Below are 25323 nucleotides of genomic sequence, written 5' to 3' on the forward strand. Positions count from 1 at the left end.
TGGGCAGCTAAGGGCAGACAGCACTGTCTCTACTCCAGCTAACACTTTAGAAAGCCATTTAAGTTCCAGACTTACACTGGGATTTGTGGACTGGATTAGACTGAAACTGAACTAGATATGCACCCAGACTGATTTAGAGCTTGATATGAATCAAATTTTGAGCCTAAACTCTGTCAAACCCATTCAGACCGATTAAGGAATACTTTATTCTGCCTCTACCTCAGACACAAGTTAGTCTTAAATTAATATTTGGGCCACTCATTTATTTGTGTCATTTGTTTATTTAAAAATACAGAGAAAAAAATGTTAGTATAACATTTTTGACTGATTGAATGCATGCTGGTTGAACCAGATGATTTTGCTGTGAAGTGGTTTTGTTTAAATCTAAGTAATAATAAAAGTTTATGCCAAAGTGCTTTGGTTTTCTTTACGAGAATTTAATTGTTAATGATAATTTCATTTGTTATGATATGAGAAGACTTATTTCACTTCAACTGAGTTTTACTTTAAATTCAAAACATGCTTTTCAAGTCTGTATGAGTTATACTTTGAATACATTTGTGAATAAATTAATATACTAGTGCTGTCAATTTACTGCAATTAATTGCATCCAAAAGTTTTTATTTACACAATATGTGTGTGCACTGTGTATATTTATTATGTATATGTAAATACATGCATGTTTATATTTAAGAAAAATATGTTATGTTTATATATTAAATGCATTTATACATAATGTATGTGTGTGTTTGTATCTACATAATAAATAGACACAGTACACACAAACATATTATGTAAACAATTATTATTTACAATTAATCATGTGATAGCACTAATATATACTGACAAAACACTGTGTACTATGTTATAGATCTAATTATTAATCAGAATGTCATACTGTCCAAGTCTGAGAAAAATACTTTAAAAAAGTCTGAGAATTACTTATTACTTATTACAGATACAACTTTTATGTTTAATAAATCAGTTGATGTTGAAACTAACATGTACTAAGATTTATTAATGCTTAAACATGGTTCATTGTTAGTTCATGTTAATTAATTTTAACAAATGGAACCATTTTTCAAAGTGTTACAAAAATTATTAGGAGGCGAGACAAAAATATTATAAGAGATAAATGCTAGAGAGTGGACTAAAATAAAATGAGTGAACTGAAAATATTATGCAAACTACTTCCTGTAACAGAAAGGAAAGGTGCCTCATGTCTGCTGTCTGTGACTGTGTGTGTCCCTCCTCTCATCCTCTACAGGGGGTCAGTGAGAGGATGATGAGGGTGACAGCAGGTCACCACACTGCATCATGGGAAGGCGTGGTGTTTCCATTGGACTAAAGCATTAAAGTCACCTTCAAATGTGTGTGTGTGTGTGTGTGTGTGCGTGTCATACAGCAGATCAGCTGCACAAGCGTTCATCATTATACTATTGTGATACAGGCAGGCACACATAAAAGCATGCAAATGCACAGCTGGTGTCAACTGTGCTATGACACAATGCTCTGAGAGCTGATTCTCAGAAGTCTTATCTAACTGGTTTAGTCGATTTGTAGCGATTTATCCTTAAAAAAAATCTGCCGCAAAACATATAGATTTTTATTGGGATAAAACACCATATCGAATCAAGTTGGCCTGGATGTGCTGACTCAAAGTCCACTTTTAAGTCAGTGTATATTTATACGACTGTATGTTTGTTGTATGGTGTGGAATTATGTGGGCATTGTTATGCTGTTATAAACTGGGTTTCTGTGCCAGGTATGCCTTACTTGCGCTCACTTATGATCTGGTGATTTATTAATGGTTACACACATAGCCATAGTTATACCGCTATTCAAAGGTTTGTGGTAAGTAAGATTTGTATTTTTTAAGAAATGTATACTTTTCTGTGTATACTATATACTTTTTTTTTGTATACTGTAACTTATTCTGGTATACAAGAAATGTATAATGTCACAAAACATGTTGAATAAAAAAGAAAATGCTGATCAAGGAGTGCTGAAAATGTGTCACTGAAGACACTAAATAATGGCTGCTGAAAATTCAGCTTTGCTTTCATAGAAATAAATCATGCATTATATATTAAAATATAAAACAGTTATTTTATATCGTGATAATGTTTCACATTATTTCAGTTTTTACTGTGATATTGTTTTAACAATAGCTGCATTGTAGGGGAGCATAACAAATCTAAAAAGTCTGTCCCACTTTATATTAAGTGTCCTTAACTACTATGTACTTGCATGAAAGAACAAGCGCGATGTACTTACTGTGTTCATATTGTACTGCAAAACACTTTTGCTGATACTGAGGTGGGATCCAGATAAGGCTAGGAAAAGGTTTGGTGGTATGCTTAAGTTTAAAGGTGGGTGTAAGGGATGGGTCGGCAATGTAATTATAAATGTAATTACAGAAAATAATTATAGATGTAATCCCTTACAGGAATTTTAAAATTTAAGTACATTGTAAAACCATGCATGTACATAATAAGTGCATTATACCAAATAAATAATTGAACTTATTTGATCAATTATTAATAGCAAGCGTGCAGTAGTTAAGGCTACTTAATATAAAGTAGGACCGAAAATTCTTTCAGATCTCAAACTTTTCAAAGGTACATTACAATCAGAAACCAAAAGCATTACATAAATTAGGTGCCTTATCTGGGGAAAAATTACAAAAAATCGATACATAAAAGATTAAAGTCCAGAATCAAATTTTGGAATAAACAGATGAAAGTACTCGACTGATTTCACATTAATCAAAGCAGACAGCTCTATCAAACCTGTTTTTTGAACATCTGGTCAGTCAGCTGTCATAGCTGATTGATTACCTGCTTTGTTTTAATATCTCCTACACTCCACTGTTGCTTATCACAGTAAGCTCTTTTACTGTTATTTTAGTGCATTTTGTAAATGTGGAATAACCACAATTTGTGCATCCTTTTAGTCTTCCTCTTCATTCTCTGGTTGGGGTTGGGGATCTTATTTCACTTTTTTACATTACAGTATTACCAGGGGTACAGTGAAATTAGTTGAAACTAGAGAAATTGGAATTTTTTTCCCCTTTTCAAAAGTAATGATAGGACTTACAGTAATGACACGATGTCTTTTAGTTAATCAAAATGTCTTCAAGTGAGATATTCTAGAGTCTCTTTTTTGACGTGTTGGCTGATGTGTTAGTGGTCTTGCATTTATTTTAAATCATTTAGGCTATGAAGTGAAATACTTACAGTAATTATTCAGTGTTTAAACTTGTCTCATGATTCAAAGACCAGTAATTGTCTAAATATTTCCACCATGACACACAAGCACAAATGACCCATTTAAACATGCACGTGTGCAGATGCAAAAACACCCACTGGTTACTTGTGCTTTCTGATTCATTTCTGTGTCGGAGTATATAAACCGGTTTGGGCAAAGCAGCTCTTCCTTCTTGCAATGAAAGTTTTTCAAAACGTTAGTTGTGACTTGAAATCAAAAATGACTATATTAATTTTGTTAGCTCACTATTTTTTTGAGAACAATTCATCCGGCATGAGCATGACATCCTTAACCATGCCCCTCCAAACGTCAGTGTTCTTTCTGAATAAAACGCCTTCTTTACTACAACAAATCAATTAAGTATAAAAAACAAGCAATGCCCTCTAGTTTCCTCATTCAGTATTCTGTTTCTCTCTGGAGTATGTCACAGTATGGAAGTAGAATCGCAAACTTCCGATTCACACAGATCTTAAATTTGTGACTCAAAGGCAGCTTGAAGTAGGGTGACCATATGTGCCATTTTGTCCGGATGCATCCTTGCCAGGATTTCTGTATTGCTTTGATTCAAGGTACCTCAAAACATAAGGAACCGTTGTCATACACCAATTGGTCTGTGCGCAAAAAAGCCAAAACCTAGACATTTTAGGCAATATAGAAATCCTGGCCAGGATGCGTCCAGGAGATAATTGCTCTTATGGTCACCCTAGCTTGAAGATCTCAACTATTTAAGATAAATGAGAACATGCGGGAAGTTTGAAGTTACGTGTATTTACTGTAAAGCCTGCTGATATTCAGTGTGAAAACCTTGTGAAATCGGGCCCAGGTGCAGATCTTAACATGCAGTACATTCCACTTTAAATGACTTCATTCCACTTGAAAGGACACTCTGAACATTTTAATGGGAGTAACAAGCAATACAGGCAATTTAACACTTTCAGAGATAGATAGATAGATAGATAGATAGATAGATAGATAGATAGATAGATAGATAGATAGATAGATAGACAGACAGACAGACAGACAGACAGATAGATAGATAGATAGATAGATAGATAGATAGACAGATAGATAGATAGATAGATAGATAGATAGATAGATAGATAGATAGATAGATAGATAGACAGACAGATAGACAGATAGACAGATAGATAGATAGATAGATAGACATTTTTTATTTATTAAAAATTATTTATCAAAATATATTTTTTAGTTTAAATTTTTTTAAAATTGAGAGGTGAAGAAAAAATTGAACATTGAAACAATGTTAACTCTCTCAATTTTGCTCTTCTTTCTTGCTTTCTCTCTTCTTTTATTATTATTATAATTATTATTATTTATTTAAAATTCTGAAACATTGAAATGATCGCACCGAAGGCACGAGCTGTATAACTGCCCCTGATCTCCACACAATCTTTCTTAATCACACAAGCTCATACTCACACAAACATTATGACACACAGTTTCCTGTGATCTACAGCAAGCAACGACAAATATCCACAGTTGGTTTTGAGCAGGTAACCCCCACCTACACAAAGATCCTAACCAAATCATCCAATGCAGCGTGTGAAGATAAGACCAGCCATTCCTCTCTGTCTGGTGTCGTTAGTTGGGTGTGGGCCTCTGGATAGTGAAAATCAGCTTTACTCAATTGTTTGGGGTTCTTAAAGCACTTTGTTCCGAGTTATGTACGAGGATTTCTCCAAGGCATGTCACAGCTTGCCACATGCTGCCAGTGTGTTCGCATTCGGTTTGGTGTGGGTGCATATATGCATTTGCTTCCTTTAAAAAACACATTTTTGTGTTGTGATGGATTCTAGTTATAGCCATGATTTGGCATTATTTAGTGTATACACAAACTTATGTATTTATTTCTGTAGTATAATGTTAAAAAACTGCTATTTCTTTCCTTGTGTGTGTGTGTGTGTGTGTGTGTGTGTGTGTGTGTGTGTGTGAACCAGTTCCCGGCCCCACCAGAGCAGGTTAGGGCAGTTCTCATGTTTACCTGCCTACCGTTTTAGCTCTGCCTCCTCTCTCTCACTTCCTGTATCAGGTGCATGCATGTGTGCGTCAGGAGTTGGCGTCCCTGTGCATGATAGGATGGCCAGGGGGTTCCTGGACTGAAATACTCATTTGAAGACCACTGGGACAACTTTCAAAGTTTACCGGACATCAAGGACATTTTTAACCTGTGGCCACAGGGACAAAGTCCTCTCATTTTTTCTTTTACTTTCTCTCAGTCACTCTCTCTTCTCATTTTCCGCGGCTGGATTACCTGTTCAGGTAAGCAGGAGAAATACACCGGTCTGAGTATATTTACTCAGCACATTTTGTCTGTAACTTTAACCTGATGCTCATTTTTGTTTGATAATCATATACTTGTTGACTCAGCACAGCTGTGGAGAAACTTTCTTTGTGTATAAAGCAACATGACCCTTTTGAAGACACAAAGCCTGTGAAAATGTGTGTGTTTGTGCACATGAAGGCATGTGTTTTAACATGGTGCAGGTGTTGATGTTCATATATTTGTAGTGTAAACAAACACCTTGATCTTAGATTGATCATCGTCATCATTATTAGAGTGAGTTCGTGTCAGCGGTTTTGACCACCAGCTGTTTAGCCGGGAAAACCAAGGGCATGTTACCTGTCAGTATGCATAAATGTGTGAGCGTGCGCGTGTGTGTGTGTAATTATAGCCTTACTTTTGGTATTTTTACTGTATTATTTTACTGTATACGGCATACCTGCTAGGTTTTCATCAGCGATAAGACATCATATACTGTGTAAAACATAAATCCTACAAAATAGATGTCATCTGCTATATTTAGTATTTAATATTATATTATTAAATAATTGTGTTTTTTTGTTTTTTCCATTTCCATTGTCTGTTTTTTAAAAGAACAGACAAGATCCTAAAGGAACGGAATAAAAACGTGTTGGAAGAAAAGTGGGTTAAAGAAGTAAATGGAAAGAGAGGGGTTCATACAGAAAGAGGTTGAAAACGAAAAGGGTGGGGGTGAGCTATGTACATTTCCATATGAACACTTATGTAACTCTCCCCAAGCTACGCTGGCATGATGTTTTTGATGTTTCTATCCTACATATCAGATACATATAACCTCATTTCTCACATGGACTGTACTGGTTCGAAATGTCTCTTCTGAGATATATTTGCATTGTTTGTAATTATTTTCCTCATGCACTCATTAACTCAGAACACCCACTTCTGTCATCTCTTTATAAGTGTTATTTTTTGTGATTGGTTATGCTCATTAATATCCATAATTTACACTGAAGTAGTTATTATATGTGCGTTAATCACTCTATGGATTTATCGTGCTATTCATTAGCTATGTGACACACCAGTTGAATGTCTAATCAAATGGGAACCCCAAGGCTCCTCGTTAGGACCTATAACTCAACCATTCAATCCTGTTCAACAAAATGTTTTGATGACATTTTGTGTGTGTGTGTGTGTGTGTATAGATAGATAGACAGACAACTGACTGTTCTATTCTATCAGAGATGTTGTAGGGGAATTATAGGAGGAAAATGCCACCTATAAGCATTTTCAGTAGTGGTCTTAGACTTTTGGACCTCACTATATATTTTTGTGTCTGCGTTTGCATTAATTCCTTCATTGGGTGCATTGTTGTGCACTTTGTTTGATGGGAAAGTATGTGCTTGTCTGGGCTGAGTGCTGACACACACACACACACACACACACACACACACACACGAGACAAGGCTGATTAGGCACAAATGATTGAATCATTAATACACGCTATGTTCTGTGTTTGTCTGTGTATTCCTTCCATTAAGCCATTTACTGAGAATATTTTCAGCTTTTTCAGTCATTAAACACTAATCCCACTGGATCTAAGATTATACTGTTATTTTTGTGTGTATCTTTCTGGTTGATTGTGCACTTTAATGACACTTACCACAGCTTTCCTCTGGGCCAAAGGTCACCTGAGAAACAGTATTATCTCCTCGGAGGAAAATATGAGTGAAAGAAACAGAGTTCAAGGAAAGAAAGTAAAATGAAACAAGTAGCTATTAAGTCCTGTCATTCTATTTGTTTAGAACAATGGATTTTTTTTACTGAAGTGCCTTTGAAGACAAAAGAAAATGGAAAATTCCAATTGAATAAGAGCCGCAGGGTAAAAGCGATTATTTTGTGTGTGTGTGTGTGTGTGAGAGAGAGAGAGTGTAATGCAATGCAGTTGCATACTCAAGCCATATCGTCACTCTGAAGGATCATTAAAGAGATGATGATTTACGGAGAACGCAGGGTTGCCAGGTATAACTGTGTCCTTGGGCACACTCCTTTATGGGTGGGAGTGTGTGTGTCCTCTTATATAGTTCTGCTTAAGCTCAGATCAGATTACAGGGAGGCAGACAATAAAGCTATTCTCATGTATTCACCTGCAGTGCACTGTCGTTGAAGGTTTCCTGTTCAAATCAACAGTGGGTGACTTCACTAAATCGGGAAAGCCGTATTTAAACTCATAGAAAGATATAAATAAACTGTGAGAGTGTATGCTTTGTGTTCAGTGCAGAGATTGTGTTCAGTGAGACACTCCAGACAAAATTTTATGGCAGTAATAATATTACACTCCCATCATAACATTACAAACTCACGTGCAAATGAGTTGTCTGTATTATAACAGGTGTGGTGATGCACTCTGTCTTACGAAAGAATATCCTGACTAAAGCACTTCTTTAAACAAGATAAAGTATGAAGTTAAACATTTGTCATTATGTACTTACCCACATGTCATTCCAAACCTGTATGCTGCTGTTTTTACATTTATTAATTTATTACAAAGCAACAGTTTATAGAGACTGTGTCTGTCAAGCTCCATAAGCTCACGCTCTCCTTTCAAAGGTAAATAAATGAATAAAGTTACAGGTTAAGAATGACATTAAGCTAAAGCTAAGCTAAGAGTTTAAGTAAACTCAGCTACATGGAAACACACAAACAAATGACAAGCTCACATGAAGCTAGGTATAACTGTTTACAGAAGCATCCAGAATAATGCTTAAAACTTCTACTGAATAACTGCCAGTTATAAAATGACTTTTTTCTCCTCCAACTGGGTTTATTAAGAGTCTCAGGTGCAATATTGATATTTCTGTTGCCAGTGGAATATAAAATGAGTTTTGGATCAGACTGATATTTATCCTTCTGCCAGCTCAGGGAATTAAAAATAGAGTAAGAGCAGAACGGGCAGAAAGTAAAAACTCATTTTTGTTGCCCTCTTTTTGCTAAACTGTGTCTTTGGGTGTGTGCAAAGTGCCATTCCAGCAAATACAGCTAACTAGATTATTATGTGGACACACCTATTTGCCATTAATGACAAGTTCCTTTCTTTTCTTTCTTCTTTTTTCATGTGCTCCTCCCATACAGGTGGATGGCTAAAAACGCAACCTGACACAACAAAGCCCTCCAACCACAAAGATTCAGTAGAGCTTGGACACAATTACACAATGAGTGATCAGGAAGAGGAGGGTGCTGTGGCGATGCCTGTTTGTGGTGCAACAGGAGTCAGTCCCACGTCCCCTCCTCCTGACCTTTGCCATGTCTGTGGACAACGGCACCTACAGGAGGAGAACCATGAATATTCCTACAAAGAGGAGGTGGATGATGACCTTATGTGCCACATCTGCCTTCAGCCCTTGATCCGACCACTGGACACCCCCTGTGGACATACCTATTGCCAGGAGTGCCTGACAAACTTCCTGCTGGAGAGCGACTTCTGCCCGGTGGACCGCACTCACCTGATGCTGCAGACCTGTCGCAAGTCCAGCCTTCTGGTGCACAAGCTGCTCGATAAACTGATGGTGTCCTGCCCCTTTACCGAATACTGCACTGAAGTCCTGCCGCGTGGAGAAATGGAGGGACACATCAGGAGCCGGTGAGGAAATCACCCTCAGAGCTGTTTTCAATGTGATAGTGGTAATCTTAACAAGATTTAAGCTTCTTGATGAAATTTAGGATAGAGTGAGTGAAAAGTATAATTAAATGTCCAATTATATATGAAAAAAAAAAAAAATATATATATATATATATATATATATATATATATATATATATATATATATATATATATATATATATAATAATATAAGAGAGCCAAACAAAAATCACCTGATCTATCTTTATATAAACAGTGATTAATGTGTCTCACCTTGGAGGCATGGCACACTTGATACTACTACTAAGACATTGTGGTGCATGCCTAAGGAGAGAGAGCATTTTTAGAAAGGACTAGTGATGCTTTGCGGAAACCCCCTATATGGAGCTTGTTTGGGCATGTATTATGCTAATTACTAACCTTGTGCACACGGGCGCTAATTTAGAAGACTCCAAATTCACTAACAGAAGAAGAAGTTGAAGAACAAGCTCATGTGCATATGCACATGTTGTGAATTAGGCAGAAATGTTTCATAAGAAGTTCAAATATGCGTATAAATACGAAAAACCAAACAGCCAAACGGCTGCATTGATGCAAACAGTAAGCAGTCATTTTCCTATGGCAAATGCTTGTTTATCTATTAACAAATTAATTATTATTTGGCCTATTGAATACAAATTAGGTAATGTTTCTTTAAGGGTTAGAAAAAGCAAAGTTCAAGGATCAGAAAGTAGTGAGGACAGTGTTAAAAAAAACCATGTGAGATCAGTGGTCAGAGATCAGTGAAGCTATGAGAATTTTTTCTTCAAAGACTGACAAATTATTAAATAAAGCCATTAGTTTTGTTTTCTTTGCACACAAAAAGTATTCTCATAACTTTACAGTGGAACAGTTAAATCTCTGATGTCTGATGCCTTTCCACACTACCTTTCTGGGCTTTGAACGTGATTTTTCCTTTGTTAATTACAAAGGGTCAGAATGCTTTTGGATTTCATTATCTTAATTTGTGTTCCAAAGATAAACGAAGATCTTACAGGTTTGAAATGACATGAGAGCAAATAATGCCAGAATTTTGATAAGTTCTATAATAGTGTCTGTCCATTTTCAGATCTTTCTATAACCCTCATCCTCACCACGGTATGATCACATTCACTGTTGCTCAGCAAAAAAATAAGTAAACCCAGATTTGACAAAATTCCATGAATTAAATACAGGTATAATCAGGGGAGCCTGCGCACTTATCAAAATGACCAAACAGCTTATAATAAAAATGAAATAAATTGTATCGAAAAAGTTCAAGCTTATCACAATGTTATTTTTGATGTATATCCTGCATAAATGTGTGCTGTTAGATGTATACTCACTAGAAGAGTGCATTTGCATATTATTTCTCAGTATAAAAAACCTAAATATGCCGTAAGTTTATTTCTGCTATGTCTACTTTTATTTGTGTAGATTCCCATTATTAACAATGGTGTTTTAAAAAATAAAACCGAGGATGCGGTTTCTGGCGTCTCAGTCGAGGTGAAGAACAGTGAATTGACTTTCCATTGAATAGAAAACTTTAAATTACTAACTTTATTTAAAATTAAATAATTCAAATAAAAGTAAAACCACTTTCACTAATACATAAAGCTGCATTTCTCTTTGAAGGCGCACTTTCAATGAGGAGATGGCAGGCATTTAAATATAAAAATCATCTTAAATAAAAAAATAAAGCCTAAAACAGGCCTGATAATAATTTTTGTTTTATTTTATAATTGTTGCTATACAATTAAAAATATAACAAATCAAAAAAGCATATGTAAAACTTTGTAGAGTTGCATATATGTTCAGCTTTTTATATTCTGTTAAATTGTAAATGATATGTGACTTATTTGTTTGCCTATTTTTTATTTATGTATTTTTTTATCCATTCGGCAAATGCTTTAAAACTACTTTATTGATAAAAGATGCTTTTAAAGAACTTTTCACTGTAAATTGCAGGGCAAATCTCAGGCCAGTCTGGTTATAATGCAGGCATCACTGGGTATAATGACAATGAATTGAGCATCCAGAGCTATTCTGCAGCCAACGATCAAACCAACCCTAAATAACTGCTTTCCAAACAGACTTTTTATTGACAAGTTGGCAGAGTAGTTCCCGTTTATCCATTGTGGATCTTTTCTTTTGTTTTGTTGCTAAGTTACAAGTCTCTACCCACACAGAGTTTACTGATGAACATCAACCAAGAGGCTTGTTATTGGTCGTTGCTGCAATAAATTCTCATTAAACAGACTGGATTTTTGTAATGTTTACAACTTTGTAATTGCACACACTGTAATGTTCACAACTAGATGAAATCATAAAAAATAGTGGGGAGATAAATATGAGGACATCCCTAATTCTAACTCAAAACTAAAACCTAAATCTTATCGATTAAAAGTATTTTTTCAGTTTCAATGTTTTTAGGTTTGAAGGACATTTTCAGTAAGGGCTCGTCTTCAGATGTCTTTATTTGAGGTTAAAATGAAGGATTGACAAAGCACAGTTTAGGTATTAAGCAAGTTTTGAATTGCTGAATGTGACCGATGTGTTCACGCTTCATCTTCTCATTGGCATTCATAAGCAGATCTTCATTCATTGTCATTCATAAAAGATTCTTGTCGGTGATTCGCCTCAATAGAAGACATGTGTCGAGCACATCTCTGTCTGCGTGTATGCATTTGTTTATTTCATTAGAGGATTCTTGTGATCTCCACTCCCCAGAGGTAGCAACCCCACAGTGACCTCTGTTTAACTGACTAAGATATCTTCTACTTCACTGCCTTTGGGGACGTTATGCTAACTAATGGTTTTTATTGAACTCTCCCTCACTCTCACCATTTTCAGGATGGTAGAGTCTCTGTCGTTCCTGTGCACTGTTTCTGAATCATTAGTGCTCCACAGGCCTGAGGGCCTCTGTTGAAATTAATTGCATTTTGTTACTGCCGTTAATGGAAAGTTTCCCTCTCATTTAAAATTCCACTTACGGAAACATAATCAACTTGCCCTTTTCTCCAGTCAACCAAAAACCCACACTTGCTTCTTTCCATACTATTGCTCTTCTCCCCTCCCACATCCTTCTCTTTTTATACTAGGCTCCTGGGCTTTCAGTTCATCTTTCTTTGTCTTTCTCTTCCTTTCCCTGCTTTCTCCAATGTGGTCTTAGTTGGTTCAGGAGTCTAAAGTTGGACAACAGTCAAAATGGGACGGGACTTAAGCGAAACAAGAGCTATTGAGGACCAGCCAAAGACTATGTAAGAATGGCCTTCCATTCACTTTTTTTTTTTTTTGAGAACATTTGTACAAAGTAAAAAATTCCTCTTGAGTCCTTGCATGTAAGCTCAAGAGATGCATTTTTCTGTGTCAGCTGCTACAGATTGTTTGTGTCCAAGCATTTGTGGTCATGTGACGTTCAACCGTGAGGCTTCCTTCACACTGATGACTCATAACTGTGTGGTGAGAAGATCTGGTGTACTGAGTCAGTTTTGATTGCTGCTTTGATGTGTTTTAGCTAGTAAACATGTGCTCTGGAGTTTTGTATCAAATGTTTAGAACTTTGTATCTTGTACCGTATGTTGGTCTGTTTAACTTTTTTGTGTTTGCAATCAAGCACGTCTGGATGCACTTTGTCTCTGGGTGTGCATAAGCATGTGCTTGTGTCTGCATGTATTTGGTGGTGTACAGACTTTCCTGGAATCCCAGATCAGATCTGGGTAGAGAGGAGGTAATGTAGCGCCTCAGGCTGTCCTTGGGCTCTTACGGACATGCAGTATTGATAGCACATACTATACTGTCACCAAATCATGCGGATATTGAAACTGCTGTAAAGTTTGGAGATCTATGAACCCATAATCATTGTCTGACCTTGTGAGTTATTGTCTCTTTGGAGAATTATTGAAGAATCTACCTATCTATCTATCTATCTATATGATTTTTCTGTCTATCCATCTGCTCATCTATCCTACTGTCCATCAGTCCAACCATCCACCCTCTACACACACAAACACATAAACACACACACACACACACACTGCTTCATAGCTGAATGAACTGTTGCTTTGCAGAAGGGGGTGGTCTTTGCCACACGCTCTACCCTTGAGGCATACGGACAATGATAGATGGACCACCCAAGCCTGCATCTCCCCCTCTCTCCCATGTTAGTTGGTTTGACCCAATTCTCTCTCTCTCTGTAGAGCATGCTGCAGTATAAGTCAGACGCTGTGTTGCCACACTCACACATACTCTCTCTCGCTCCCTCTCTCTCTCTCACATTCACAGCAGCATGTGGGCTCGTGAGCGTAAATCCTCTTACTCTTGGATGATGCCCAGGACAGATTAGACTACAACGCAACCATCGCACCCGACCGGTGTGCCAGCAAACACCGCTCTCTGCCTCCTCTTCTCCTTCTACCTCACCCTTCTCTTTTCTTCTCCGTCTCGGCTCCCGTGCACCTGCGCCCGCTCCAGACGCCGCTCCTGCCTCCTTTTCTTCTCGAGTCTTTCTTCATCCTGCACTCTCTGTTCTCCTCCGCTGGCAGCGCTCCCAGTCTTTACCTCTCCCTCTACTGCTGCTGATCTCTCTACTGCTGAGATGACCGGGCTAAAAGCCTGAGGGAGGCGAGGAAAGAAAGAAAAGTGGAAAGACAAAGAAACAAGAAGAAAAGGAAAAGGAAGAATAGCTTTTTTACTTGAGAGGAAGCGGGAAGGGGGGGGGGTCAGAACTGTAGTAGAGGTGGAGGAGCAAGGGGCAGGGAGGAAGACGGATAGGAAACACTGCATTCAGCCTAGAGAAAGAGGAAGAAAGCAAAAGAAAGAGAGACTCAAGACCCTGGAGGGAGAGGGTCATGAAGGCTCTGCTGCTGTTGGTTTTGCCCTGGCTCAGTCCAGCAAACTACACGGACAATGTGGGCAACCTGCACATCCTCTACTCAGAACTGTGAGTAACACACACATTGTCCGGTGTGAGCTGCATCCCATAAGTACCATCTCATCTGCTAGTCTTATACAGGACAAGTCGCACTGTACCCCATCCCATCCAGTACTGCAATGTGTGCATCTGGTTGTGTGTTTGTGCGTGTGTGCACATGTCCATACATCATTCTCAACAACCTGCATAAATCCCAATTGATCCCTTTTTTTTACATAAACAATTGCTTGCATGCATGCCTGTGTGTGTGTTTGTGCATTCCTTGCATATCAGTACAGAAGTTTCTAGATGCAATAGCAAGCTTAAAATGTAATTTAAAAAGGAAATATGCATTGTGTTGTGCTTTTTATTGTAGTTGCATGGCACTGTGGTTTAGAGGTGGTTGTGGTTGTGTTCTATGATAAAGCAGGTTTTGTTTTGATGCTACCAAACAGTGTGGGACACTGCAGCATGGCTGAGATGACCTAATGTGTGTGCGCAGGTGTGTTTTCGCATCAAACAGTCAGGGGAATTTTGACGTTTCAAGGAGATTTTTACTGTCATATATAATATATTTGTTCAATATAAAATGCATGCTATATTTGCACAAGGAAAAAAGTCTTGTGCACCGTTACTAGGCACACCATTCAGAAAATCAAAACACAAGTACTCAAACACCCACCGGATATCTGACAACAGCATATTCCGTCACTCTTGGAGCTGAGAGGAACATAAAACATTCAAGCTGAACTTCTCTCCTGGGGCAAAATCACCACACACTCCTCAAAAGAGTAAAATATATGCTTTTACTCAGCGGCAAATACCGTAAAAGCTTCTTCATTGTGTGCTGCACTGTTAAAAAGACACTTCTGCATTCAGCGCAAGAGTACTGAGAGTGTGTTTGGGTGAAAGCTGGTTATATTGATCCCGGGTCTTTGGCAGAAACACAATTGTGCCGTGTAAGTGTGTGTGAAAGGCTGAGCGTAGTACAATAGACTGCATTACAAATCCTCTCTGCTTTTAGAGTCTAGACCATGCACAACACAAACATGCTGAATATGGTGTGTATAGCATGGAAAATAAAAAAAAGGAGGATTGGAGTGGAGCAGGACAGTGAGTTGTCTTCAGAGGGATGGATGGTGAGAAGACAGATAAGGTAATTTCCTGCACCATCTGTCCATGCGTTTGTTTGGCTTGGATCTCTTAGGATGAGGTCTTTCGTCTCTGTGTATGTGGGTCACCGTATGAGCCGTGTTTTGTGATTTATGTCCCTGTGTATGTGAGCGTCATGGGTAGACGTGCATGCGTTGAAAAAGAGAAGAGAGAGGCGTTGTGTAGTCTGTTTTTGTTTGGCTGGCTGATGGGAGCACGGTCATTCATCTTCATCATATATAATGACAGAAAGCTTCTATTCTCATCTCCCTCACAAACACTGGCCTCTTTCCTTTATTTTTTAGCTAACTGTCTTTTGCTTTGCCCAGAATGTCTCTCTTCATTTTTTACGTATCAGTATATATACCTGTACGTCTTTCTGTGTAATCGTATGAGGAACTTCTCACAGATTTCTCTGTAGCGCTGTGGTGGGCATTCATTCATGGATAAGAATGATAGCAAAATCAATTACACACATGCTTGTATCTTATATTAACATCTTAGGTGATCCAGTCACAAGTGTTCAGGTAAGATAGGTTTAATATTAAATATTACCATTTCATGTAACCACTCTGCTGCCAAATATACTTTTAGGACTTTAAATATGTTTTGCATTGCAATCTTTTTTTCAATCAGGCACTTATTTTCTTTAAAAACTGCACATAACCATCTAAGTAAACCCTTATTTTAGTGCAACTGAAGATGAAGTAGGAATGAGGTCCTGTTTTGTCTGGGACAAATGCAATGTGGTCCAATGCATTTCTGACTACCTCCGTATGAGTGTTCAACTGTTTTGCACCGTGTTTACACTTGAATATAGAACTAACCGCTTGTGAAATGAATGTTATTACCAGGTGTCTGTCAGAGCTGATATCATGAATGTTTGATCTGAGGCTGCCCATCTTTCTTTTGACTACACGCACACAAATTTCCTTTCTCTCTATGCTTTGACATGCTTAATTAGACGTTGAATTAAACATTAATCTTCTCTGTGCACTGTCGCAGATGTTTTTTTATGCAGATGCTTGATGTGTGTTTGTTCTCAGAGGCACAATACCTGATGAACAGCATTGCTAATAATACTGCAAGCGGTTTAAAGGTGAAATGTGTTTTCTGCACCACTAGTGTCACTAAACGGTATTGCAAAAACAATACTGGGCAAGCAGGTACCCCACCTCAAACTTATGCCATTGGTTGAGCCAATGTTTCGGACTGTTCAGACTTTTGATAGTTTGACAGTTATAATCACAGTCAGTATTTTAGGAAATAATTAGGAAATTCCAGTGGATCACTTGTAGTAATACTGCTATAATGATATAGATTATTACATGCTCGAGCTCCAGTCCAGCTCTATTCGCTCAAAACACTTCTGCTTCCCAGTGCTTTTATGAATGTTTAGGTTTATCTTGTGCATTGCATAAGAGTGAAGGTATGCTGAGATGTGCCTTTTCATGTCTGTGTGATGTTGGATTTGTCTGCACATGCTTTATCTGGTGGTAATCGCGAAAAAATGTTTCTAGACACATAATAAAGCACTATTGAACTGTTTGCTTTGAACATTTGCACAGAATCTAAAACGTATGAACAAATGTCCTGATCTGCAAATGAGGTTCATGGAATGTTGAATTCATGTAATGAATAGAATAATTTTCATTGTATTACACTGTTAAAATATTATACTAATTGTACATTATATTGGTTTTAAGAATGCAAAATTCTGAAATGATTTGAAACTCTTTTAAATAAGTTGAAATACATAATTATGGCATTTAAAATATATCAGATTGCGCCTGAGCATTGATGTCATGAGAAGAAGATAGTCAATAGATTGATACTCATAGCGATTTTGTATCTATCCAAATGTAATTCTAAATGTTTCACAAGAAAGCCTATGAATACTAATATCTTCTTATCTGTCCACATCTCACACTTTTTAACTGTTTTAGCTTCTGTTACCATTAATGCGATGTCAGGTTACCTCAAATGAAAGTGTTAAAGTGTTAAGATGTACTTTAGAGGTAGGACATCACACTTCTTGAGGACCGTGCTACTGTGTCCAGAGCTTTTATACGTTATTGTGGCATATGTAGACTGAAAACACAGTTCTTGTGAATCAGATTTGTGCAGACTTGGCTGCTCTGACTCATATGAATATGAATGAGAGCGGCTGGAAGGCTGATCCCTGTCGGTACGAGACTCTAGATGAACATGGTTCTGATTTGTGCACTTCGACTTGTTTTCCTTTTCGCAGGAATAGATCACTTATGGGTGTGGGGAACGCTGATTGATTTTGTGTACGTGCGCTTGTGTATGTCTGCATGCCTCTGGTCAGACAGCAGCATGTCGTCATCAGAGTGACGCGTGTGTAGTGAGAAAACAGGGCTGTAGCTGTGGGGCCGCGTGTTGCCGTGGTGACCTTATTTTCAGGCGTAGTGAGCGGATGACCGCTGAACGTGAGCGGTTTGTCCTGCGGCATTCGCTGGCTCACTCAGTGACCGCATAACCCATCTACTTATCTGTGCCAAGGCACATCACACGAACAGAGCACCGCATAGAGAAAAGAAATGTGAAAATCATGTTCTAATATATATATATATATATATATATATATATATATATATATATATATATATATATATATATATATATATATGTACTATAATAACTGAATATATCATGTTATGTATGTACAGATATATAGCCACTACCAATAACAAATTTGGGGTAAGTGATATGTATTTTTAAAGTCTGTATGGCAGCATTTATTTGATCCAAAATACAGTAAAAACTTTAACAAACAATAATATATATATATATATATATATATATATATATATATATATATATATATATAAAAAAACAAAAAATGTTTTTTAATATATTAATTATTTATTTATATATAATATAAATTATATGAATATAAACATATACATGTTAACAGATTGTATCTGTGTCTTTATTAATACATAATAAATATACAAATTTATTATAAACAATATAATTACTATAAACAATCAATCACAATTAATCGCTGCTCAGCACTAATATATGGATGATAGATAGACAGAACAGATAGATAGGGTGTCAAATCACTTCTACATCCCACACTTAAAAGGTGCCTGTTGCAGATAGTTATCATTTTGAACAGACAGAAACAAAGTCTTATTTTCCATCATTAATAAGAGATTTCCGAGACAGCTGGTTATCTCCAAATAATTACTTCTTGTCAGCTTTCCTTGTAATTACTCATTTTTAAGTTATTTAATTACTCTAAGTTTTAATTTCAGCTTTCACACACACATGTACCTTTAACTGGTGCGAGCCCGCAAAATCAAAGCGGTCTTCAGAAAAATGAAAAGGATGACCTACATGTGACTGCCACGTTCTCCTCTGCAGAGTCAAACACTGCTTCTGAGCGCTCTCCCCGGAGAGCAAGAGTTCAACAGATTGTCGGCCGCTCTCGCCTAAGCGTCTGTCCTGCAGTTGCTCTGCAGTTGTTCTGCGTCCTCTCGCCTTCCTCATCAGGTTAATGATGATGAGGAGCAGGAAGAGCAAAAACGTTGTTGCTAATTCGACACTTTAGCCGCAACTGAGACAGAGAGTTGGCAGAGTCCTTTTCCCTGCTCAGCACCTGAGCTCAGGGCCGGATCTGCACCTGGGCTGAGTGCTCAGTCACTGCTGGGAGATGGTAAGAGAGTTTAGGAAAGGCACAGGAAGTGGAGGGTGTGGATTTCCTGTTTGCTTGTAAATAATAGCAAAAAACACACAGACTCAGATTCAAATACTAATACATATTTGGACCCACTTTATGTTAGGTGGTCTTAACTACCATGTACTTACATTGAAATTAATAATTTGCACTTATTGTGTATAAGTGTTACACAATAGAATATGAACACAAACGTATTTTTTTACATAGTAGTGAAGGCCACCTAAAATAAAGTGTGACCGCATATTTTAATAAGTCAAGTGAAATTGCAGCTGAACTTTGCAGATAGTGATCACTAAGCATTTTGATGTGTATTTTGATAGTCAGATGAGATTCGAGCTACATATTGGTGGAAAAGCAAATGCAAATGGCCTGTGAAGTGTCAGAGTGACTTGACTGAACTGTATAAATGTAGGCATATGAATGGTAATTTCTGCAGAGAATATTTTGAATCTGTACCCACCTCACTGCATCTTAATATGCATAGTTCCTTATTAATAGAGAAGGTGAAAAGCAGTATAAGAAAAGAGTAATAAAGAGGCCACGTGAGGAGAGGAGATGAAACAAAACAAGATCTCACAAGGCAAAGGCAAAAAGACATCAGGATCATACATTTTATATAATACTCACTCTCAGTACAATATGTATTTTACTAAGTACAAATACCTTAACCTTAGAGTTAAAAAAGGTACAAAGATGTTAGCTTTTGTACCTTTTTTAAGAGTACTGATCTTACAGCTTTGTACCTTTTTGAACTTTTTTTCAATAATTGTGAAATAGGTTTCTCATCAAACGCATTATATTCTAAAGGGTGTATGTGATTTTGGATGAAGCTCATTTCTTAAGACTATCGAGTTAGACTACATGTAAGTTCACACTGAGCCTGAAATGGGGCGTGGCATGTCACAATCAATCACAAAACAGCCAATCAGAACAGGTCTCTCCGTTTACGCTCTCAATCACACTAGCATTGCTAGATTTTTTTTTGTTTGGCCGTTTTAACGCGTTTTGATTCTGAAACATAATTATCAAAGACACAAACACATGGCCTCTCGGCATGAATGGGCTCTTGTGCACTAGTGTAAAAAACTAGTGTCGTCACACTCGGAGAGGACCGCATATGTGGAGATATCTGGAAAACTAGGCCAAGCAGAGCAGCTCAAGTGAAGCTAAAGTGTGAATAAACAGAAGATTACACATATACACTTCAACCGACAGTGACCTCCTCTCAAGATGTTTTTCCGCTCTTAGGATAGATGCATATTTTAAACCTTCGGTACACAAGCACACACGTTCACTGGGGGACAAGCATCTTAAAAATGCTTAAAATGCACCGCTGGGGTGTCAGTTCTGTCCTTGGCTCCGACTGAGTTTTTGCAGAACAACACGCAAACGCAAAAAGGGCAAGCTCTCAGTCTGCAATGAGAGCGGGTCAGTTGTATCTACCGCTTCAGACTGCACACAGGTCTTAATGTTAAGCGCTCAGAGCAAAGATAACACACACTTCAGCGCTATCTCCTGCACACATTAGAGAACTAAAGCAGATCGCTGTCCTGGTTCCACACTGAGAGAGAGAGAATGTGAGAAATAAAGTCAATGCGGTCGCTCAGCTGGGGGTGGGGAGGGGGGCAGAGGGATGAACATAAATCTGCTGCTGTCTTCATCCTGCTGTTCTCATCACAGAGAAGAAGGGAAACAGAGAAGTGGGAGGAGGAAGGTGTAGAAAGAAGGTAGAGAGTGAGAGAGAGAGAGAGAGAGAGAGAGAGAGAGAGAGAGAGAGAGAGAGAGATGGTGGAGGCAAAGGGAGGTCTGCATAACTGTCCTTCAGAGATCATGTGTTGGCTGAGTGAGTCACGTGATAATGTTTCAGCACAGGGAATTGGTTAATGCTGTAGTTTTTGTGTCACTGTTTATATGGGATAGATTTAAAGATAGATAGATAGATTTAGAGATAGATTTCTGTGGAAATTTGTATTTTTTATTTTGTTTTATTCCAATGCAACTCCAATTCCAAGATGTACTAATGAACAAGGTCATTCTCGGTAACTAAAACTAGAACTAAAACAATTTGAAAAGAAACATTAATAATTGTTTATATATATATATATATATATATATATATATATATATATATATATATATATATATGTATATATATATATATATATATATATATATATATATATATTGTTTATATATAATGTATATGTATATATATATATATATATATATATATATATATATATATATATATATATATATATATATATATATAATTTTGATGGAAATAATCAATCAAATATGATCATCAATTACGCTGAAATAATAAATAATGGCCAGTTTCCCAATAATTTTTTTATATAAAATATATAAATTAGTTGTGTATATATATTTATTGTTATATAAATATATATATATATATATATATATATATATATATATATATATATATATATATATAGTGTATTCATTTTATAAGCTGTTGATTTATAGGTGTTGGATAAATCTGTTCAGTTGCAAATAAGTGGAGCCCTCCATTTGATTCTACTAGGAACTAGAGAGTTCAAATCAGGATAAGGGGAAAGAAAAAAAACATGCTGTGAAATTTTTTTAAATGGATTTTAAAAATTCCCCCAATGAGTTTTCCTTGGCCATTCATCTGTCTCTGCTCTTCTCCGGTCTTACTAGTTCTCTCAGAGCATTTGCCATGAGTGTGTAATCCTCCAGACAATGAATTACTTGACGTGAACACGTCACAACTCCAAAAGACCCAAAGAAAAAAAGATTTGTGTCTCCTTCGCCCTCCTCCTTCCCGTCTTTTTCTCCCTAAGATTATTACTTTCCTTAATCCTTCCTCCTGCTGCACTGAAGCTCTGATCTTCAAGCCCATCAGCAGATTAAGTACAGATAAGGAGGAAGACACCTCCTTTGATAAACTTCACAAAGACTGATTAAACTGCATTTATATTTGTGCGCATGCCTCCCAAGTCAAACATGTCAGAGCAATTAAAGAGATCAGACAGGCCAAGCACAACTTTCCCATGATGCATTTTTCTTTACAGTTGTACGCAATAAAGAAAGGTCAAGAACTCTGCATTATATCACTCAATTTATCACACTATATCAGTAGTCTATAATTAGTTACTATAGTTACTATACTCTAAACTAAACAAATTTTGATGCATTCTGATCCTATTAACTCGCAAATCAGTGTTCACTTTTTGACATTTTGCAGCTACTCTGAAAATACATATAGATATATATATATATATATATATATATATATATATATATATATATATATATATATATATATATATATTTATATAAATGTTATAAAAAAATTCTTTCAAATTTTGATGCATGTAATTTATGTATATATATATATATATATATATATATATATATATATATATATATATATATATATATATATGTGTGTATATATATAAAAATGTATATATTATATATTGCTTTAATTAATATAATTTAACTTATATTAATACACAAAGTTATTAATATATTTTTCTAATATTATTTTTTACATTTATAGCCTCTGCAATATATCAAACATACTGAGCAGGTTGCAGAAACACACACAATATCCTGCAGCGCTCTGAGATTTCAGATGTCAATCGGAACTGAATGTGCTGCAGTTTTGTCAGAAATGCATTTTGTGCTGGTGCAGCGTTGCGTTGCAATGCTGTCTGTCGGACAACTACAGTCTCCGGCTCTTTAACTGCTGCAGTGCGCGTGTAAGCGAGTGTTTGTGTGTGTGTGTGTGTATGCCGGTGTAGCCACTTATAAGAGTGCTGATTGCGTGCGATGATGGCGTGATTTAGTATCTCTCTCTCTCTTTCTGAGTGGTTCAGCAGTGAGCTATGATGATGACATTTCTGTCCTCTCCTCTCTGTGTGTCAGTTGTACACTGAGCTGTGATTATCCTGATGCTTGGGTCTGGATTAGCAGGCTAGTGGAGATTCCAGGGGGAAGGGATGGAATATCTCACGTTTTTATGATACCTCTGCTTGCCTTAAAAAGAAATGCCCTTAAGTATTAATGCAGAGGACGGATGTGTTAGAGCAACTGATGGGGCATGCTTTTTAAATGCACCCAGGGTGTCATATATTGAAATTATATAAATGAATTTATGAATATATATGAAATTAATAAGTATTAACTTAATAAGTATTAAAATTATTAATAGTAGTTCAAAGTGTACTAGTATTTTTAGGTTTTAATGGCTCCTAGACAATCTAAGAACAACCCAGTCTTTGTCTGGTATTTATCTATTTCTGTATTTCTAAATATAAATATAATACAGATATGCACAAATTAGGAATGCATAAAAGAAAGTAAAAAGATCGAAAATTTAGTTTTGTCAAGTAAACAAAAGGTATATGATAGTGTAAAAATAGTATTTATAAAAGTATTCATATTATAGTATATAAATATATATAGTATTTATATATAGTTATAAAAATATATTATAATATATCCTCATAAATCAATTTGACAGCCCTAAATAATATAATGCAATACAATATAGAATAGAATAGAATAGAAGCAATTAATCAATTATAATGGCAGAAATTAATGCTGCATTAAAAAAGAATCTAGATAAGAAAATAATTATTTTTCATCAGTTGAACATGTCTTAAACTTTATGATTTTGAATCATGATAGTTTGTGCTAGAAAACTGCGGAAATCATGATCATCATGCACATACAAAAAGATTAAATAGAAACTATGCTTCTGCCATTTAACATGCCAATAAAAGTACTTAAAAATGTAACTAACTAAATATATATATATATATATATAGATGACAAAAAATCTTTCATGATGAGAATCAGTCAAAAACAATAGGTCTTGCTAGAGTAATAGACTGAAAACATGACTGGCACATGATGTGTTCTCAGGCACACTAAGTGTGTGTGTATGTGTGTTGAGATCTTTTTAGGTCAGTTTCAGGAATTGAGTCTGGCATCTCGCTCTGATGGAAATATGTTTGTGTGTGTGTCTAAGACTGGTACATCCCAGTCTTAGGGCTGTGTTATTCGGCTAGGTTCAGGATAATCCATTCACTCAAAAGAGGATTGAAACGTCGATCTGGTTTTGATGACTTAGATTCAGACCATTGTGTATTGTGATGTCTGTAGTCAAAGATTTAGTGTACTGGATTTAGTGTGTCCGAGCTGTAAGTAGCCAGTGGAATATTCTGGAGATTAATTTCATTATTATTAAGAGGAGAGGAGCACATAATTCTCCCTCATTTTGTCAGGTTATAATGAGGTCTCTCCGGGCTGTGGCCTACATCTCCACAATCGCAATAAAAACATGGTAAAATGAAGAAGGTTTGCTTTTAGATTTTTTTTTTAAAATGTGATCTGTCGACTGCATCTGTGAACAAATACAATTTCTAAATAACTAAAATGAACTAAACTACTGAATCTAAAAATCTAGTCAACAAACTAAAATAAATCAAATATTACTAGTTGTTTTTTTGTTTTTTTTGAAGGTTTTTTTGGTTAGTTGAATTTAAATTATATAACTAAACTAAATAACTAAGTAATACAACTAAATAACTAAAACTAAATAACATTTTTAAAAAGAATAAATCTAAAACATGAACTTGAAAAACTAAATCTAATTCAAATTATCAGCAGAAATCATAATAATAAATAAATGATTCTAAAATATGATTTCGTTTCAAGGCACTCAAAAAGCATTGATATTTCTTGATAATGACATGTTTTTCTCATTCATTCACTCACTCACTCAATTATATGCATAATAAGAGCATTCAGGTTTGAAAATCCCGAGGATGAGTAGATGATGACTATAAAAATAATGATCATTTTTGGATGTACTGTAGAAAACTCCAAAAGAATTAAAGCTTAAGGCAAAAGGATGCATGAGAAAAGGAAGTTGGGGGTCGGGGTCCGGGGAAGATTGAGAGATAGAGGGAAGTGAGCGATTGAAACGTTTGGAACGTGGGGAGAGAGAGATGGAAAAGTGCATGAGAGTTGTTAATCTCTCTCTCTCTGTTGCTCTGTGTCCTGCTGCCCGTCCATATGGCTGCGTATGTGCGCGAAAGAATAAAAATGAAAGAGAAAATTGGGTGCAAGGTGACTGGCACACGCCATCATTCATATAACTGGATGGTTGGATTAAACAATAACCTCTGAATTGCTGTTTTTTGTGGCTGCATGGTTTATGCGTGAGTCTGTCAGGACAAAGAGACAGCTTCTGACTTCAGACCACAGACTGCTGCTTTATCTCTAGCAAGAAAACCTGTTTTAATTAACATCTGCCTAAGCCCATTAACGAAGGAAGACCT

General features: G+C 36.4%; 1 protein-coding gene across 7 annotated transcripts in view; it reads left to right on the forward strand.

The window, feature by feature from the left end:
* Nucleotides 1–5316: 5316 nt before the first annotated feature.
* The window catches only part of lnx1 (ligand of numb-protein X 1), a 36855-nt gene continuing 16848 nt past the window's right edge, over nucleotides 5317–25323 (forward strand). For 2 of the 7 annotated variants that reach the window (XM_043219936.1, XM_043219937.1), the window contains exons 1-2: nucleotides 5317–5550; nucleotides 8681–9188. In XM_043219936.1, the coding sequence (XP_043075871.1) occupies nucleotides 8761–9188 (428 nt within the window). In that variant the 5' untranslated portion in view covers nucleotides 5317–5550; nucleotides 8681–8760. Of the gene's footprint in view, nucleotides 5551–8680; nucleotides 9189–12367; nucleotides 12467–13433; nucleotides 14149–25323 lie in introns of those variants that run through there. The other 5 variants (XM_043219934.1, XM_043219935.1, XM_043219938.1 and 2 more) reach the window with 3 other exon arrangements.

This window comes from Puntigrus tetrazona, chromosome 20 (assembly GCF_018831695.1).
Source record: "Puntigrus tetrazona isolate hp1 chromosome 20, ASM1883169v1, whole genome shotgun sequence".
Lineage (NCBI taxonomy): Eukaryota > Metazoa > Chordata > Actinopteri > Cypriniformes > Cyprinidae > Puntigrus > Puntigrus tetrazona.